The sequence below is a fragment of the Oryza sativa genome, chromosome 8, assembly GCF_034140825.1.
Source record: "Oryza sativa Japonica Group chromosome 8, ASM3414082v1".
NCBI classification, from domain to species: domain Eukaryota; kingdom Viridiplantae; phylum Streptophyta; class Magnoliopsida; order Poales; family Poaceae; genus Oryza; species Oryza sativa.
The window spans coordinates 24,872,434-24,890,494 of NC_089042.1; the positions used below are offsets into that span (position 1 = coordinate 24,872,434).

An 18,061-nucleotide genomic window follows, 5' to 3' on the forward strand; every position below is an offset into this window, starting at 1 on the left:
GTCCCTTCCCTCCGAGTGCCGTACGGCCGCTGCCGCCTTCTGGAACATTCGCTTGCCTCCGCCAAAAAAAAAAAAAAAAAATCCCTCCTCCCCTCTCCCCTCGAGTGGGGCGCAGCCGCCTCGCTCGTCTTCCTTCCTCCTCCACCGCCGCGCGTGCGCGAGTGCGCAGCCGCCATCGCCGTGCGCTTCTCTGCCTCCCGATCTGCGGTGCGACCGGTGTGATCGCGGAGCGGCGGCCGACGAGAAGGATTTTTTTGAGGGAGGGGGGCGAGTGGTGCGACGCCGCTGACCTCCTTCAATTCCACCTGCCCCAATCTCGGTTGGGAATCGAATCGAAAGGTATTCCCATCCCCTCCTGCTTGGCTGAGCCATACGGGGCTCTGATTGATTCATATTTGACTCATATTAAGCATCCAGTTTTATTCTGGATTTTTTTTTGGCGCGTGGTGTAGTACTACTGGAGTAGCAACTTGTGTCCCAAAATAAAATTGAGGGTTTAGCCGCCCCCTGCTCATTAGATGCAGTGGCCTTATACTTTCATATTGATATAGCAAGATAGGGTAGTAATTTTTTTTCTTCCCTGTCTTGTTGATAACTTCTTGGTAGGTGCCACTATGATCTTCTGTTATAACATCATCATACTATGAAATTAGTTTGATGGCATAACGTGTTTTTTTTTCTTATCAGGAATAAGATGGAAGAGAAGAGAATAGCTCGGATTTCGGTCACTTGGAGAGGCAGACAGCTCGATGTCGATGCAGACCCGAGCTGTACGGTGAAGGAATTCGGGCAACTTTTGCAGGATTTGACTAGTGTTAACCCAGAGACATTGAAGCTTATTGTTCCGCAGTCTACAAACAAAGGCTCCAAGCTGATCACACCGTTTTCCGACCCTCATTCAGTTTTGACATTGAAAGAAGCTGCTATTAGTGATGTAAGATGCACAAGAGTTGTACTTGCTCAGCAATATGTTGCTACGTTATGGATATTATAATGGAGAATGGAATAATTTATATTCAATCATTGTTTGCTACAGGGGAAGCCTATTAGAATGATGGGTGTTTTTAATGATGAAATCGAGGAAGTATCGGACAATGGCAAAAGAACAGATCTACGGATAATTGGATTTGAGGAGGAAGAACAACGGCTGAGGCAACGAACATCAGGCAGGCCCCAAGTTCCACTCAAACTTCCACAGGGCCAATACATCTTCTGTGATTTTCGGACACTTCACTTACCTGGGATTGAGGTTAGTTAGCCTCTACTCCCTACGTGCTTTCTGAAATCTATAAGAAACAGTTCATGTAGGCATGTCAATCCGCCCCTTCCATACTCCACATATCATTTGTCTCCTCACGGATTATCATAAACCTTAGCGCGCACATTTTCCTCTGAAGTCTGAACTCTTGCAATTTCCTGCTTGAATTAGGATGCAAGCAGCGCACGAAGTGTTCCATTTGAACAGTATGCACACTATAAATTGTGGATTAAATAGTTTGAAGGAATTGGACCATTGTGCAGTTTGCACTGGTTTCTGTCCAAAACTTTGTGAAAAGACAACGTTAAACAATGTGGTGTGCTCATTTTATTTATCATAGTTAACACCTTCTCATTTCATGACATGACTTCACTATAATAATTATAATGAAATCAGTATATGTATGAAATGAATGGGTTCACTATGACAATTGTAATGAAATCAGTATATGATTCCTGTAACTTGCTATAGATTATATATAGTACATTAGATTTGAACACTAGACATTATTTTCATATATACCTCATTCTTTCGTAAAAAAAATACATGCATGCTAGTAGAAAAACAGATATACCTGATTTGTATGATAACAAATAGGCCAATCACAACATCTTGAACTATCGAGTTTTGCTTACGTGCCTTTTGTTTGATGCCAGTTGAATCCCCCACCTTCAGAAGCTCTGAAAAGAATGCACATGCTAGCATGTGACCCAGGCATAATTGCGATCATGAACAAGGTAGCAATATTTTCAAGTGGTGTTTCTGTTTTTTATGTTTGTGTACATTCGTTATTTTACAGTTATCCTGTTGGCCTTTTCAGCATAGATGGCGAGTGGGAATCATGACTGAAATGGCACCAGTAGGGTATGTAGGCGTCAGTCCAAAATGCATTCTAGGCTTCAATAAGGTTAGTATAACTGTATAAGCTTTTTACTACTGCACATATGGATACTTGTCACACAACAATTTCTGAGGTTATATCATCATGTCTTCCTCATTGTTAATACAGAACATGGGAGAGGAAATATCCCTTCGCCTACGAACTGATGACTTGAAAGGATTTAGGAAATATGAAAGTATCAAGAGAACTCTACTCCATGAACTTGTATGCCTCCTTGGTTTTCTGCTTTCATGAAATGGAGATTTCTTATGCAGATCTTCCGTTTGTCCTCTGTAATCATGCCTATTGTATATTAAACTTGCACTTGGTGATTTCAGGCACACATGGTGCACTCCGAGCATGATGCAAATTTTTTTGCTCTTAATAAGCAGGTGATTTTTTTTCCTAGACAATCCTTTCATGATTGGCTACTGTCTCTTTATGTTTTTGAGTTAATCTGTTCTTTAATACAATGTCAATTTCAGTTGAATGATGAAGCAGCTTCCTTGGACTGGACCAAGTCAAGAGGTCATGTGCTGAGTGGTCGCAAAATCTTCGATTCCTATGAAGACGAATTTGTTCTGGAGCCAGACAGTGTTGTTGTTGGCCACAAACTTGGAGGAGGATCCAGTTCACTGGCAAGTGCTCGTGTGTTGTCTGGGTCTGCTGCTTATAAGCGTTTTTTGAATGCATCAGCGGATTTAGAGAGTTCTAAAGACAGCGTTACTATACCTGGAAATGAAATTCTTGTGCCTAACACAAAATTTGAGCCTGATCCAGATGATGTTGGTCAAGATTTTTCTCAGGACAACACTAAGGTGGAGCCAGACCCAGATGATAATGATGACATGAACGTGGATGTAGGGACTGGGGCATCTTGGTCCTCAGTTTCTAGATCATTTACAGAACAAGATACCATCAGTCACTCAGAGCCTGACCCTGATGATATTCACCAGCAAAGCACTGCTGGTTGCCTAGAACCTGACCCTGATGATTCCTCAAATGTTGATATTCTTAGCCAGGAGTTGACGATTGATGGGAAGCAGAATGGAGAACCTGATCCTGACGATAATGGTACTAGCAAATTTATTCCCGAACCTGTAAACAAGATGGAAGTAGAGACTGAATTGGGAAGTAACTTCGCAGTTCAGAATTCTGAACCTGATCCTGATGATTCCTCAAATGCTATTCTGAATAAGAAGCTGGGAACTGACAGGTCTGATGAAACTACATGCGAAGCTGTTGTAGAAGAATGTGTAAACAAGATGGAAGTGGAGACTGAACAGAGCAGAAACTCGACAATGTCAAAATCTGAGCCTGATCCTGATGATCATGCTGCTAATTCAAACATCAGTGAGCTCCAGAGGATCGAAGAACCAGTGGCAGCCCTCTGTGCACGCCTTCAGAAGGCCATTGAAATGCTTCGCTCACAAGCAACACCTACAGAGGCAACTTCTGCTCTTCAAACACTCTTTAAGATCATCAAGAATGTGATAGAGCACCCACATGATATCAAGTACAGGAGACTGCGTAAGGTATGCTTGGCTGTTCTTATGCTCTTTTATTAGGTTCAATTGGTCCACTAAAAAAATTCTTACTTACTAATCCTCATTTTTCAAATATGCAGTCCAATCCACAGTTCCAAAGGAGTGTGGCGAACTACAAAGGTATCTATTTGCTTTATAGACTCCCCTCTTTTTTTTTCTTCAGGTCTTCAAAAATCAACTGTAACTAACTTCCTCATTTTTTTCGCCTCCCTGAAAACAGCTGCAATGGAGGTCCTTGAACTGATTGGTTTCTGTGAGGATGTCGTCTCGGATGAGATTGGTCGTGCAGAGACTTACTTGGTATTGAAAAGGAACGATCCTGGCTTGCTGTGGCTTGCAAAGGCCTCTCTTGAAGTTTCCATGGCCTGAATTGTTTCACCAAGCAATCTCCTATTGCTTCTGTATACCTGTAAATCATTTTCATTACTGTTGTGGGGATGCTCATATGCTGCTCTTAGGCAAATGATGTAGTATGGTCTTCCTACACGATGATTGTTTGTATATGGAAACACCAAAATGGTCTATACTGTCTGTCAACACACTTCATGATTTCTCATCAAATATACAAACTATAGATAAATTACCTGGCAAAATGGACACATCTTCCCTTTTGTGTGGACTCTGATAGAAATTGATTCCAGATGCTCACAAATGCCAGCCAACCGTATCCACGAATAAAGTCTCGACTAGACGGTGTATTCCATTATCATCACAAAGATGTTAATTTTGGAACTGAAGTATATAAAACCAAATTTAATCACCAAAGGTCTAATGTTTGGGAACTGATTTTTTTTTAAAAAATCAAATCTTAAATCTTTGCCCTTTTTGTTCTGTATTGGGCCTTTCCAACCTCGATCCCAACAAATTCCGGGCTGTAAATTCGGTGGGCTTGGTGTCTAACAACAGCAGAAGGCCCACATGCGTCCCATCGCAATATCCCATCGGCCGCTCGCTTTCGACGCGTAGCGGCAGTAACACACACTCTCTCCCTTCCGATCGTCGCCGGCGGCCATCGGCGGCGCTAGGGTTCATCGGGTTACGCAGGACAAACTGCGTAGGCGAGGCGCGGGGGAATCTCGCGATGGAGGCGGCCGTCGCTTCCACCGGCTCCGGCCTGCGCTGCTCGCCCAATCCGATGCCTAAGCAGCAGCACGAGCGGCGAAGTGCTCGGGTGGGCTTCGTCTCCCAGCCGCGACCTCGCGCTGTCCGCTGCGAGCGGTCGCCCCATCCGGATGCTCGAGCCTACGCGGCGGTGGCGGTGGGGGTGGTGGCGAAGGGGCGTGAGGTTGGGGGCGTCGGGGTGGAGAGAAGGAGGCTCGCGGTGTTCGTTTCCGGTGGGGGATCCAACTTCCGGGCGATCCACGACGCCGCTCTGGGTGGGGAGGTGAATGGTGATGTGGTTGCGTTGGTTACCGATAAACCAGGTGACGATGACGACGATGCTTTGCTTCCTTGAGCTCTTTGGGTGGCGATGTGGGTGGAATTGTTGGGATTTATTGGGGATTTTTGATGTGGCTTGCAGGCTGTGGAGGAGCGGAGCATGCGAGGGGTAATGGGATACCGGTGGTTGTGTTCCCGAAGTCGAAGTCTGCTCCAGAGGGGGTTTCTATTGATGAGTTGTTGAATGCTCTGAGGTTGGGTTGGTTGCTTTGATCTCACCTTCAGGCTTTGACATTCGATGTTCTAGCTTTAGTAGTTCATCTGTTAGGTTTTAGATAAGTGGATTTGTAGAAAAAAATGGTCGATATGAGATTTTTCACACTTGCCTTTAGTCTTGTTTGCAAAATGCATACATGATACATTGCTGTGTGCTGATAAAAGTTTTCTAATCCATTTATCTGTCTTATGTGTGCGAGTAGCGTTTAAATGATTTTAAACGAAGATGAATTGGTAACTATTTAAATGATTTTAGTGTTTACTTATTGAATGTGTGCCACTACCTTGTTTTGCCAGATGAACTTTGATATCAGTTTTATGCTCTGGGTTGACGTTTAGTCCGGAACCTGTTGGAGTGTGTTCTTCATCAGTTGTACAGTGTGCCCACACAGTCAGTCAGATTAGCTTCCATTTTGTTATTGCCTAGCTGATATACTGTAATGTACCACTGTTGATTTTTTCACGAATAGCCACTGCATGTTTTACGGTGTTTGTAGTTCCCACTTCACTTATATCCTCTTCTACAAGACTGGCTTGCCTACTGCGGATATTTGTTTTGGTCACTTGCAATAGGTCTCAAGATTCTCAATCTATCCTTAATTTCTTATGTGAAACAGGGAACTCAGGGTAGACTTCATTCTACTTGCTGGTTACCTGAAACTTATACCTGTTGAGCTAGTTCAGGAATATCCAAAATCCATTTTGAATATTCACCCTTCACTACTCCCAGCATTTGGAGGCAAAGGTTATTATGGTTTGAAGGTGCATAAAGCAGTCATCGCATCAGGGGCCAGGTACTTCACAATCTCTCTATCACCCATCACAAGCAACTGCTGTGCAGTTTGCATATCTACTCAATGCTATTTCCATGGAAAGCAATATCTTGGCAATCAATTTGAGCTGATACCTCACATTGTAGAAGAAAATTAAATCTTGATTATTAACTTAATTGGAGAATGATCTTTGTTTGTACTCTAACTGTTAAGTGTCAACTATACACAGGTATTCGGGTCCAACTGTGCACTTTGTGGATGAGCACTATGACACAGGAAGGACTCTAGCCCAAAGGGTTGTACCTGTGCTAGCCAATGATACTCCAGAGCAATTGGCTGCAAGAGTCCTTCATGAGGTAACATATCTTATGCTCCGCTAAGATTTCTTTGATGATACATGGCTATGACATATTCACTTAGCTGCAACTGAAATTGATGATACACGTTCTTTTGCTCATTTATTAACCTTATTTTTCAGGAACATCAGGTTTATGTTGAGGCAGTTGCTGCCCTATGTGATGACCGAATTGTGTGGAGAGAAGATGGTGTTCCACTTATTAGAAGTCATACAAACCCTGACGAGTACACTTAACTCATAGTACTACCTCAAGGATTGCTGCGCAGCATGCACGTAATGAGGCTTCTAGAATGCCTGCATTGTTTTTTCCCAAGGCATGAAGGTCACTCGTACTAATTGAGATAAATAACTTGTCTGGTGCTGTTACTGAAACAAAATATCTTGTGCCGTTCAACTCACCGCTTGTTGTGTGACTTTGCTCCAACAATGACATGCGCATAGGCCGATACTTAGAAACCTCAGTGTTTGCTGGTGTGACTTGCGGAAGCATACTGGTTGCTGCATGCACCAAGTTTTTTTTTTTTTTGTGTGTGTGACAGAGCGGGGTGGGGGGGGGGGGAGGGGGTCCATTGTACCCTTTAGTCTTGGAATTGTTGTAATCGGCTGAAGTCAAGTCGATCAAAGAGGGAGTAAAAACTGGTCAGATCACACAGGTTTTCAATGTGTAATCTGATTACCATGCTTCCCATATGTTCCATCCTTGTTTGGTCTGAAGGTGTTAATATTTAACCCAACTGAAGTTTTCTTTGAGATTTTAAAAGTTCTCTTGCAAATTTCAGTATGCGAGAGGGATAGAAGAAGGGGATGGTGCAAATGACAGCCATTCTTAGAGAACCCTCTCCGACAGAAAGGTTCCTGCCAACTCTTCCTCCATTTTGTTTTTAGGTACTACATTTTTGTATTGAGTTTGGGTTAGATGATTCTTGAAGCAATTAAGGTTGTTTCTTGTGTTGATCTCCCCTCTCAATTTGCTCTATGTTCTGAGGAAGATGGGCAGGTGGTTAATATACCGTCAAGCTGCGTTTCTTTCATATATATGCAGATTGCGGTTGTGGAAACCTACATTTTTAGAGTTCCCGACTTAAGACGACTATATTTTAGAGTCACCATGCGTGAATATACGCAACCATGAGGTCCATGACTAGAGAGAACAATGCAGTTTCATTATTGCAGTAGAACAGCGACACTGTGATGCTCAGCTGCAGTTCCTAATATCCCTCAACACCATGATTGAGTAAATCAATCACACTCATTAGATAATGAAACAGGAAGAAGCTAACTAGTCGCTTATGTAAAGCAAACTCAATCAACCCAAACCGGATTGCAAGTACTTGAGTTATGACTTGCAATTTTATTATGCATTATTGTCTCAAAGCAAAATATCTTAGGAATTACTTAGCACAGAACATTAGCAATATACGTCCATACATAAATTATTGGGTCCTTGGCAAGCTTGCTAGTGTCCTAGCTAACGCTAGACTGCTAGATCATAATTATCGAGGAAACGATAGCATTTCCTCTTCCATGGATTGACTACTTGCTTCTGTGGCAACTCCTTCAATTGACATGTATAGTGCTGAAATTTGATTTTTACTGGGTCTACTTGATTCCCTATTTCCCTTATGGAAGGGGCCCTTTTTTGATAATATGTTTTCCAGTGCCATCTCTACTTCTCTCATTGAAGGCCGTTCTCCTCCTTTCAATTTAGTACACAGTGCAGCTACTTCATGGACTTCTCCATCTTCCTCCTCCTTGACTTGAGGATCTATTATGTTAATAAGGTTTCCTTCTGAGAGCAGCAAAATAAAATGTGAAACAAGGCCATCACCATCGAACGTGTCAACAACAGGTTTCTTTCGAGTAAGCAACTCCACAAGAAGAACTCCAAAACTAAAAACATCGCTCTTGTCAGTTAGTCGACCAATATAATAGTACATGGGATCTAAGTAGCCAATTGTTCCTTGAACAGTTGTAGTTATTTCAGATCGATCTATCGGGGTGTACTTTGAAGCCCCAAAATCTGATACCTTCGCTGTTAAACTATCATCAAGAAGTATATTGGAGGACTTAATATCTCTATGATAAATTGGCATTGAAGAAGCTGAGTGTAGATAGGACAAAGCTCTAGCAACCTCAAGTGAAATCCTTAATCGATCATCCCATGACAGTGAGATTGGACCATCGACATGAAGATGATGATAAAGGGCCCCATGTGAAATGAATTCATAACCAACAATGGAACTTCTGTCTCAAGGCAACATCCTAGGAGCTTCACCACATTTCTATGGTTAATTTGAGAAAGTATTGCGACCTCATTTATGAATTCACCTATTTCTCTTTGAACTATAATCTTTGATTTTTTTATGGCCACAACATTCAGGTCTAGAATCCCCTTGAACACGACTCCATGCCCTCCATCTCCGACTTGGCAAGATCTATCAAAATTGTTTGTGGCCTTTTGGAGCTCCTCTAAGGTAATTATCATTCGCTCACCAAAATCTGTGTTTCTTGATATTAACTGCTGCAGTAGCAATCCATGATTTTGCTTAAAGAACTTTTCTTTCAGTTTTTTCTCCCTGCGTTGCTTGACCACACGTGCTACTAGGGGAGTAGCAAGTACCAGAATAAGAACAATTGATCCACCAGAAACTATTAGAGCTATGCTTAGCCCTGAAAAGGAAGATCCATGAAGAGGCAAATCTAGTGAATAAATTTTTGAGATATGTTGGACTAAGAAAGATCTAAGCTATAAATTTTGGAATGATTATCAAACTACCATAGACTCGCTATATAAACCGAGTTTGTATTATCATGCAAAGATAAGGATACATAAATTTGGTAAGATATACTTCATCCGTCTAAAAAAAAAACCGAATCTAGGACTGGATGTGACACATTCTAGTACAATGAATTTGGATAAATGTGTCACATCCAGTACATTGGTTTCTTATGGGACGGAGGGAGTATGCTCTTTAGTGAATTGTCACCTGTCAAAGAATTCTTGGATGTGATGCATCCCCCCTTTTTAAAGGGATCCCCATATCCATTTTGACATCGACAATGAAATGACCCATGCGTATTTATGCAGATTCCATAGCATGAATGCGCCGGTCTGCACACTCATCAATGTCTACATAAACAATACAACTTACTGAAAGTACACACCTAGAAAGGAGATCTAAAACAATGTTGAGAAATCAAGAGATATATTAGCTAGTTGTGCGTTTCTCTGGTAGTGTGGATTATATATAAAATTTTGAAGCTATTAATTTCAGTTTTTTAGACTATTAATAAATTAAATTGTTTTTGTTCTTGAGTGCTTAAAACAAATTTATATAACTTTTAACTAAAAAATGGTGCAAAAGTATGTAATGTAAATTGCTTGTGCGAATATATGGGGGTTACCAATTATTGTACTCAATTATGTATCAATCTAAGGAAGTAACTTGTTTTGTTATACATATGTCGTTATGTTGAAACACTCGTATTTATCTACATACCTTCGCATCCGTTTGGTTGAGTAGCGTTGCCCTTTAAGCCATCTCGGCACCGACAGTTATATCCTCCTTGCGTGTTAGTGCAATCGCCAAAACATGGATATATATCGGGAGAATGACACTCATCGATGTCTAGATATGCAAAATTGTATTGGTCAGGAGAGGGAAAAGTCTGATCGTTTTAGATAATGAAGAAGGAAAAGTCTAGGTTGGAAAATTAATTGTGATTAGAACTAAAGTTATCTTTGCAAAACGACCACAAAACCATACTTGGAAGAAAACATATAAGGAAATGCACAAATCTACCCTTTTCAAAAAGGGACAATATCCACATATATGGGGCCACTTCTAGCATCATCGGTCACTATTAGGAATTTCTTTTGTACGTTGGTAATTATAAATCTTATAGTTCATTTGTGTAAGAGTATATATGAAAAATAAAATCATTTGATGGTTGATTGCACATGATTTTTAATATGATTCTTTATATAAACAATGATCCATGTGAATGCAAAGTTTAAGGACCCGTGTTCATAACGTATACCTTTGCATCCATCAATGATGTATGGATTGCCTTGATAACCATAAGAGTACTTGCACCGATACCCGTTGTTTGCCCAAGCATCAGTGTCTTGGCAAGAGCTATGGGCACTGCGACACTCGGGGGCAGATGAATTTCTAGGACAATAACTTGTCGAATTACTGATTACCCATTCCAGCAAGGCTGGGAGCGCTTGCGGATCTCTGTCGGAATCAAAAATAATGAGATCGACATTGGAATTAATGAAATTGGTATAGTTGAATCCCTGGTCCACCATGTAGATATTTAAAAAGTTTGCATCACCGTGAATCTGGATGAGATAGGATGAGTAGCCTAAAATGATGTTTGTTTGACAACAACAAATGCCCGAGCACGCACTTATCCCGAAAATTGCTGATGGGATCCTTGGGCAGATGACACTGCAGGAGGCGATCGGGTTGTCCCCTCCCAGCCCCCAGACGTCGACCTGGCTATCGTGGCCCATCAACACTAGGCTACTCCCCGACTCCGACAGGAAGAACGGCCCGCCATCTGGGAGGCCACCGCCCCATGTCCCGTTTGCGCTTCCACGGCCATCGTACTCCAGATTGATTCGGCCGCTGTTGATGCGCACGGTTCCATTGGGGATGGAGATGTCGAGCACCTGCACCGTGCCATCACCGAGGAACAGCCTGGGCGGGTGGTATGAGTGGTCGCAGGTGAGGTTGAAGCCGACTGTGTGGTAGCAGCCGGGCTCCACCCCGAACGGGTACTCGATGCTGATGTTACCGCAGCTGGTGGTGCAGCTCTTGATTTTCTTCGCGGTTGGCACCGCGGGTTCTTCCGCCGCAGCCACCATCGCGGCCAGCAGCTGCAGAATCAGCAACTGAACATGCACTCTCCTGCTGCCCACTACCACCCTGACCATCTCTGTATATACTCCCTCCATTTTAAAATGGTTGACACCGTTGACTTTTTAGTACGCGTTTGACCATTCGTCTTATTCAAAAAATTTAAGTAATTATTTATTCTTTTAATATCATTTGATTCATTGTTAAATATAGTTTCATGTACATATATAGTTTTACGTATCTCACAAGTTTTTTTTAATAAGACGAACGGTTAAACATGTGTTAAAAAGTCAACGGTGTCAAATATTTTGAAACGGAGGGAGTATGTTTTATCGCAACAGATTATGTATCGAACGTTCTATCAATGCTGATCCTGATATGGATTTGCTGGTTTGTAATTAATCTCTGGTTTGTAATTAATCTCCGGTGTAACTAACTATATATACAGATGTACTCTAGACGACTGAAGTAGTCCCTATCGTGCGGCCGTGCCTAACTAACGAAATTAACTACTAGTATGTAGTAAGATGAATGGATTGTGTCGTCAGTCAATGACAATCATATATACGTTCCATTCTACACGGAGGTCTCAGATAATATATAGTATAATGATGATATAAAGGAAATATAAATTTGTTAATTATACTTGGGTGCGTATGCATCGTGTATCACGCAGTGTCTCGGCATGCAGCTTGCTGCTTTTGCTTTTCAGCGAGTGGGTCATGTCGTCTCCTTTAATTCCCTCTGTATGGTCCTGTTTAGTTGGTGAAACTCTATATGGGCCTGTTTAGTTGATGAAATAAAAATTTTTAGGTGTTACATCGGACGTTTGTTCGGATGTCGGAAGGGATTTTTGGACACGAATGAAAAAACTAATTTCATAACTTGCCTAGAAACCGCGAGATGAATCTTTTAAGCCTAATTAAACAGTAATTAGCATATGTGGGTTACTGTAGCAGTACTTATGGCTAATCATGAATTAATTAGGCTCAAAAGATCCGTCTCGCGATTTATATGCAAACTGTCCAATTAGTTTTTCTTTTTATCTATATTTAATGCTCTATACATGTGTCCAAAGATTCGATGTAATGTTTTTGGGAAAAGTTTGGGGAACTAAACAGCCCCTATGGTGAGAAATTAGTCCATGTGAAATTTCCCACATGTACAACAGCAGTATGCCAGTATATATGGCTTCGTAAGCTGGCTTGAAACAACATTAATTGGCCGTACAAGAACCAAACAAATTGGCAGTAACAAAGCCTCTCTGCGCCCATCAATGGCAACATGAAGATACGTACGTACTCTCTAGTCAACAGCGTGTAGAGACTTACAGTAGCGGTACGAGGAAACAAAGGCGCAAATGTCTCTTTTCCCTTGAAGAAATGATCAAATGAATCAAGGCAAGCAAACTCTATACGTTTTCATTTCAGGGTTTCAAAGCTTAATCATCGCCTTCATTTTCTATATATGTTTATATCAACTTTTCTTTTACAAAAAGAGAGTACTGAAATCAACCGGGTCAGACACGCGCTGCTATACCAAAAGGATTCCAAAGAATTGCTTGTGTGTTGACGACGCTAGGATCTTTGATGGCGTCAACAAGACCCCGATAGAGGTCGCTTAATTGGGGTATTGCCATGGAAAAATGGTGCGCGTGACGAACGGCCGGTCGGAGGCATTGTAATCGAAGAGATCTTGGACGAGCTGTGAATCCGGCTGATGTTGCCAGGCACATTTCATGTGTGATACCGGCTTCAAGGGCAACAACATCCTTAAATATAATGAACGGGTGGGTTCGAAAGGTAGGGTTTTTGGATGGCCCTACCACTAGGCTGGCTGCCTTCTTTCGGATGGGAAGCAGGCCGGGCCTGATGGGCGAGCTGTTGGAAATTTGGTCATAATTCGACATATTTTAATTCAAAATAACAAGATAATAAATATGATATTTACAATGGGATTTGATCCAGTGATAGTGGTGAATGTAATCAACATGAGCATGCTTAATGTAGAATAAGCATCAACAATCACATAATAACATAATGTTGACATTGGGATGAACATTAACAGTAAAACTTCTAATTGAAATATTGTAAGAATGTTATACCCCAAGAATTGTCCTCCGCTGGAGTTTGAGGCAGTATTGCCTCCGTTGGTGTTGACGGGAGCCTCCTTCTCCTTGTATCCAGTGTTGCCGTTGTCTCCAGTGTTCGACATATTGGTGAAGGTGAAGTAGATGTTGACGAACAGTGAGTAGTCGCGCCTTGCACTCCCCAAAAACCTGATCGCCCGCCCGTCCGTGCAAACGTCGCAGCAGCGCGTGGTTTCGGAGGCCTACTCTCCCAAAGCGTGTGCACACACTCGTCGGGATGGGATTACCGTAGCAGCAACAGCGTTGGAAAATGGATGAAAGTGTGTCTCACTGTTCTCGCGGGAGATCAAATCCATTCTCATTTTATAAGAGGAATGGAAGATGAAAAGTAAGAGTCATGGAATAGGAAGAGGAATAGAGCAACTAATTGTCATCAACTAGCCATGAATCATCCTCCACTACACAACCATCAACCAATAATCAATTAGGAGTAATTGATGTAAGTTACCAATGGAATAGGAAGAGGAATAGAGCAACTAATTGTCATCAACTAGCCATGAACCATCCTCCACTACACAACCATCAACCAATAATCAATTAGGAGTAATTGATGTAAGTTACCAATGGAATAGGAAGAGGAATAGAGCAACTAATTATCATCAACTAGCCATGAACCATCCTCCACTACACAACCATCAACCATCCATCAATTAGGACTAATTGATATAAGTTATCAATTCCCTAATCAAATGGATTAATTCTCAAAACTCTTCATCCCATTGATATCCCATAAAAGAATGAATACACATGAATTACTAGCATAATGAGCCTTGGAATTTATTTGATTTAATTGATTTAAATGGATCAATTACCCAATTAAATCTAACAATCCCCACCAAATTTCAAGGCTCATGAGAATGCTCTCTATTCCATAGCAGCTTTTATATACCAGTGTTTCGGTGAAGACTGTTAAGTTGAACTTTCACCTAGAAAAGGAGCTACACCTGACCACAACTGAACAATGGACTATGCCTTGAATTGTCAGTCTTGTGCAGTTAGGTTTCACTCAATTCCATAACTGATACTAGGCAACCGTTAGTATTCCCTCGGGTTGGAGCTTATAAGTCATACTCCAGGCCTTTCATGAGTATCTAGAGATCATCCAAATCTCATAGACTGTGACTAGCAGTCGAACTCATATAGGTGTGTTCCTTCTAAGATGTTCTGCAGGTCAACATCTCTGCTTAATGAAAGCCACTCGGAACACATTGAGGCATAAAGCCATGCTACCATACAGAATAGAAGAGAAGTACATCATGAAAATGAGCCCATTTAAGGGTCTCTTCTCTCGGTTACACAATAGTTTATTTCGCCATCCAAATTCACGGGATCTCCGATCACAATGGACAGGTTTCCACTATTGTGCAACTCTAAGTGGGTCTCAAGCCCATTTCCCTCGATGCACTGTCTATCACATTACGTGGTAGCCCCTTGGTAAACTGATCTGCCAGATTTTTAGCTGTCTGGACATAGTCCAGTGCTATCACTCCGGAGTTTTTCTGCTTTCTGACAGATTTCAGTCTTCTCTTTACATGCCTAGATGACTTCATGTTGTCCTTCGAACTGTTCACCTTAATAATCACTGTTTGATTATCACAGTTCATTAGTATAGCTGGCACTGGTTTTTCAACCACCGGCAAATCCATTAGGAGTTCACGAAGCCACTCGGCCTTTACTGTGGCAGTATCTAGTGCTGTCAGTTCTGCTTCCATTGTTGACCTCGTTAAGATGGTCTGCTTGCAAGACTTCCAGGAAACAGCGCCACCTCCAAGTGTGAACACATATCCACTTGTGGCCTTTATCTCATCAGCATCAGATATCCAGTTTGAGTCACTATACCCTTCCAATATTTTTGGGTAACCAGTATAGTGAATTCCATAGCTTATTGTACCCTTTAGATAGCGCATGACCCTTTCCAGAGCTTGACAATGATCATCTCCCGGATTTGAAACAAACCGGCTCAGCTTGCTCACAGCAAATGAGATGTCAGGCCTCGTTGCACTAGCCAAGTACATCAATGAACCAATGATTTGGGAGTATCTCAATTGATCCCTTGCTATTCTTCCATTTTTCCTTAATAGCACATTGGAGTCATAAGGAGTTGGAGCTGGCTTGCAGTCACTATAACCAAAGCGACTCAAAACCTTGTCCACATAGTGAGATTGCACGAGTGTAATCCCACCCTCATCTCCTCTCAGTAGCTTAATGTTAAGAATAACATCAGCCACTTCCAAATCCTTTATTTCAAAGCTTTTGGACAAAAAGTCCTTAACCTCCTCAATCACATTGAGGCTGGTTCCAAAAATCAATGTCATCGACATATAAACACAAGATCACTCCATCTCCCCCACCATAGCGATAGTACACACATTTGTCAGCTTCGTTCACAACAAAGCCAGCAGATGTAAGTGTTGTGTCAAACTTCTCATGCCATTGCTTAGGTGCTTGCTTAAGGCCATATAAGGATTTCAACAGTTTACACACCATTCCCTCCTGACCTTCTAGTACATATCCGTCTGGTTGATCCATGTAGATCTCCTCTTCTAGCTCTTTGTTTAGGAAAGCTGTCTTAACATCCATCTGATGGACGAGAAGACCATGAGAGACTGCTAGAGCAAGTAGTACTCGAATCGTGGTCAAGCGGGCAACTGGTGAGTAGGTGTCGAAAAAAATCCTCGCCTTCTTTTTGGGTATAACCCTTGGCCACAAGCCTTGCCTTATACTTTTCAATTGTACCATCAGGCCTAAGTTTTTTCTTGAAAACCCATTTGCATCCTACAGGTTTGCACCCATATGGACGCTCAACGACTTCCCAAGTACCATTAGACATAATTGAGTCCATCTCACTGCGTACCGCTTCCTTCCAATAGTCAGCGTCAGGAGATGAATATGCCTCTTCTATGGTTCTTGGAGTGTCATCCACGAGGTATACAATGTAGTCATCTCCAAAAGACTTTGCAGTCCTTTGTCTCTTACTCTTTCGAGTTGCTACAATGTTAACCTCCTCAGGATTTTCCTCAGGCGTTTGATCATTGTGTTTTATCGGTGCAAGGTGCTCATGGGGTAAAACAGGTTCTTGACTAGATGTGCTAGGTGTATTTTTCATGGGAAATTCATTCTAAAAAAATGTGGCATCTCTGGACTCAGTAATTGTACCAACACGCATGTCGGGTACTCCAGAGTTTACTATTAAGAACCTATAGCCCATACTGTGGATAGCATAACCAAGGAACACACAGTCTACGGTCTTTGGTCCAATTTTACGCTTTTTGGCTATAGGTACATTTACCTTGGCCAAGCAGCCCCATGTGCGTAGGTATGAGAGATTTAATTTCTTCCTTTCCCATTCTTTGAATAGTGTTACTTCCTTATGCTTCACTGGAATTTTATTTAGGACATGACAAGCAGTAAAAATTGCCTCACCCCACCATTCCTTGGAAAGTCCCGCAGTGTCTAACATGGCATTCACCATCTCAGTTAGAGTGCGGTTCTTTTTTTCGGCTACCCCTTTGATTGGGGTGAATAGGGAGGCGTTCTCTCATGAATAATTCCAAACTCTTCGCAAAAGGACGTAAACTCATTGGAAAAATACTCTCTACCCCTATCAGACCTCAACCGTTTGATTTTCCTTTCAAGTTGGTTTTCTACCTCAGCTTTATAGATCTTAAAGTAATGCAATGCCTCATCCTTTGTTTTCAATAGGTACACATAGCAATATCTAGTGCAATCATCTATCAGTGTCATGAAATATTTCTTTCCCCCTTTAGTCAACACGCCGTTCATTTCGCACAGATCGGAATGAACTAGTTCTAGTGGTGCCAAATTTCTCGCCTCAGATGCCTTGTGAGGCTTGCGAGGTTGTTTCGATTGAACACAAGTATGGCACTTGGAACCTTTGACCAAAGTGAATTTTGGAATTAAACTCATGTTAGCCAAGCGCGTCATACAACTGAAATTCACATGACAAAGTCGCGAATGCCACACATTGGACTCATCATTCTCGCTAATATGGTTCACAACATTATTATTATTATTATTATTATTATTATTATTATTATTATTATTATTATTACACATGTCATCCAAAGAAAAACGGAACAGACCTTCGCTGTCATAACCTTTTCCAATAAAAGTTCCATATTTAGATACGACACATTTATTGGATTCAAACACAAGTCTAAAACCATCTCTACATAGTAGAGAGCCGCTAACTAGATTCTTCTTTATTGAAGGGACATGCTGCACATTCTTCAGCTGCACAGTCTTTCCCGAAGTAAACTTCAGATCGACCGTACCAACACCATGAACAGCCGCAAGCGACTCGTTTCCCATCAACAAGGAGGAACCTCTCCCGACCTGATAAGAAGAAAACAGGGAAATATCAGCACACACATGAATATTAGCACCAGTATCAACCCACCAATCAGGTGAATGAAAAACAGAGAGAACTGTAGGTAAAAAATTACCGTACCCCGATGTTCCTCCGCCCTCGCTAATAACCATGTTGGCAGACTTCTTGTCCTTGCGATCAGGACAATTCTTCGCCCAATGCCCAGGCTTATCGCACACAAA

General features: G+C 41.8%; 2 protein-coding genes and 1 pseudogene across 2 annotated transcripts; 2 read left to right on the plus strand and 1 right to left on the minus strand.

Moving 5' to 3' along the window:
* LOC4345952 (uncharacterized) lies at positions 1–4,278 on the plus strand. Its single transcript, XM_015794194.3, has 10 exons — positions 1–339; positions 688–934; positions 1,037–1,249; positions 1,915–1,995; positions 2,079–2,165; positions 2,268–2,363; positions 2,477–2,530; positions 2,624–3,673; positions 3,766–3,805; positions 3,906–4,278. Exons 2-10 carry the CDS (start codon positions 695–697, stop codon positions 4,052–4,054), a joined length of 2,010 nt encoding a protein of 669 aa, XP_015649680.1. The 5' UTR covers positions 1–339; positions 688–694; the 3' UTR covers positions 4,055–4,278.
* A 369-nt stretch (positions 4,279–4,647) lies between these two features.
* Positions 4,648–6,870, plus strand: LOC4345953 (phosphoribosylglycinamide formyltransferase, chloroplastic). Its single transcript, XM_015794195.3, has 5 exons — positions 4,648–5,109; positions 5,208–5,319; positions 5,959–6,135; positions 6,344–6,470; positions 6,593–6,870. Exons 1-5 carry the CDS (start codon positions 4,767–4,769, stop codon positions 6,704–6,706), a joined length of 873 nt encoding a protein of 290 aa, XP_015649681.1. The 5' UTR covers positions 4,648–4,766; the 3' UTR covers positions 6,707–6,870.
* A 621-nt stretch (positions 6,871–7,491) lies between these two features.
* On the minus strand, positions 7,492–11,348 carry LOC4345954 (wall-associated receptor kinase 3-like; annotated as a pseudogene).
* Positions 11,349–18,061: the final 6,713 nt, after the last annotated feature.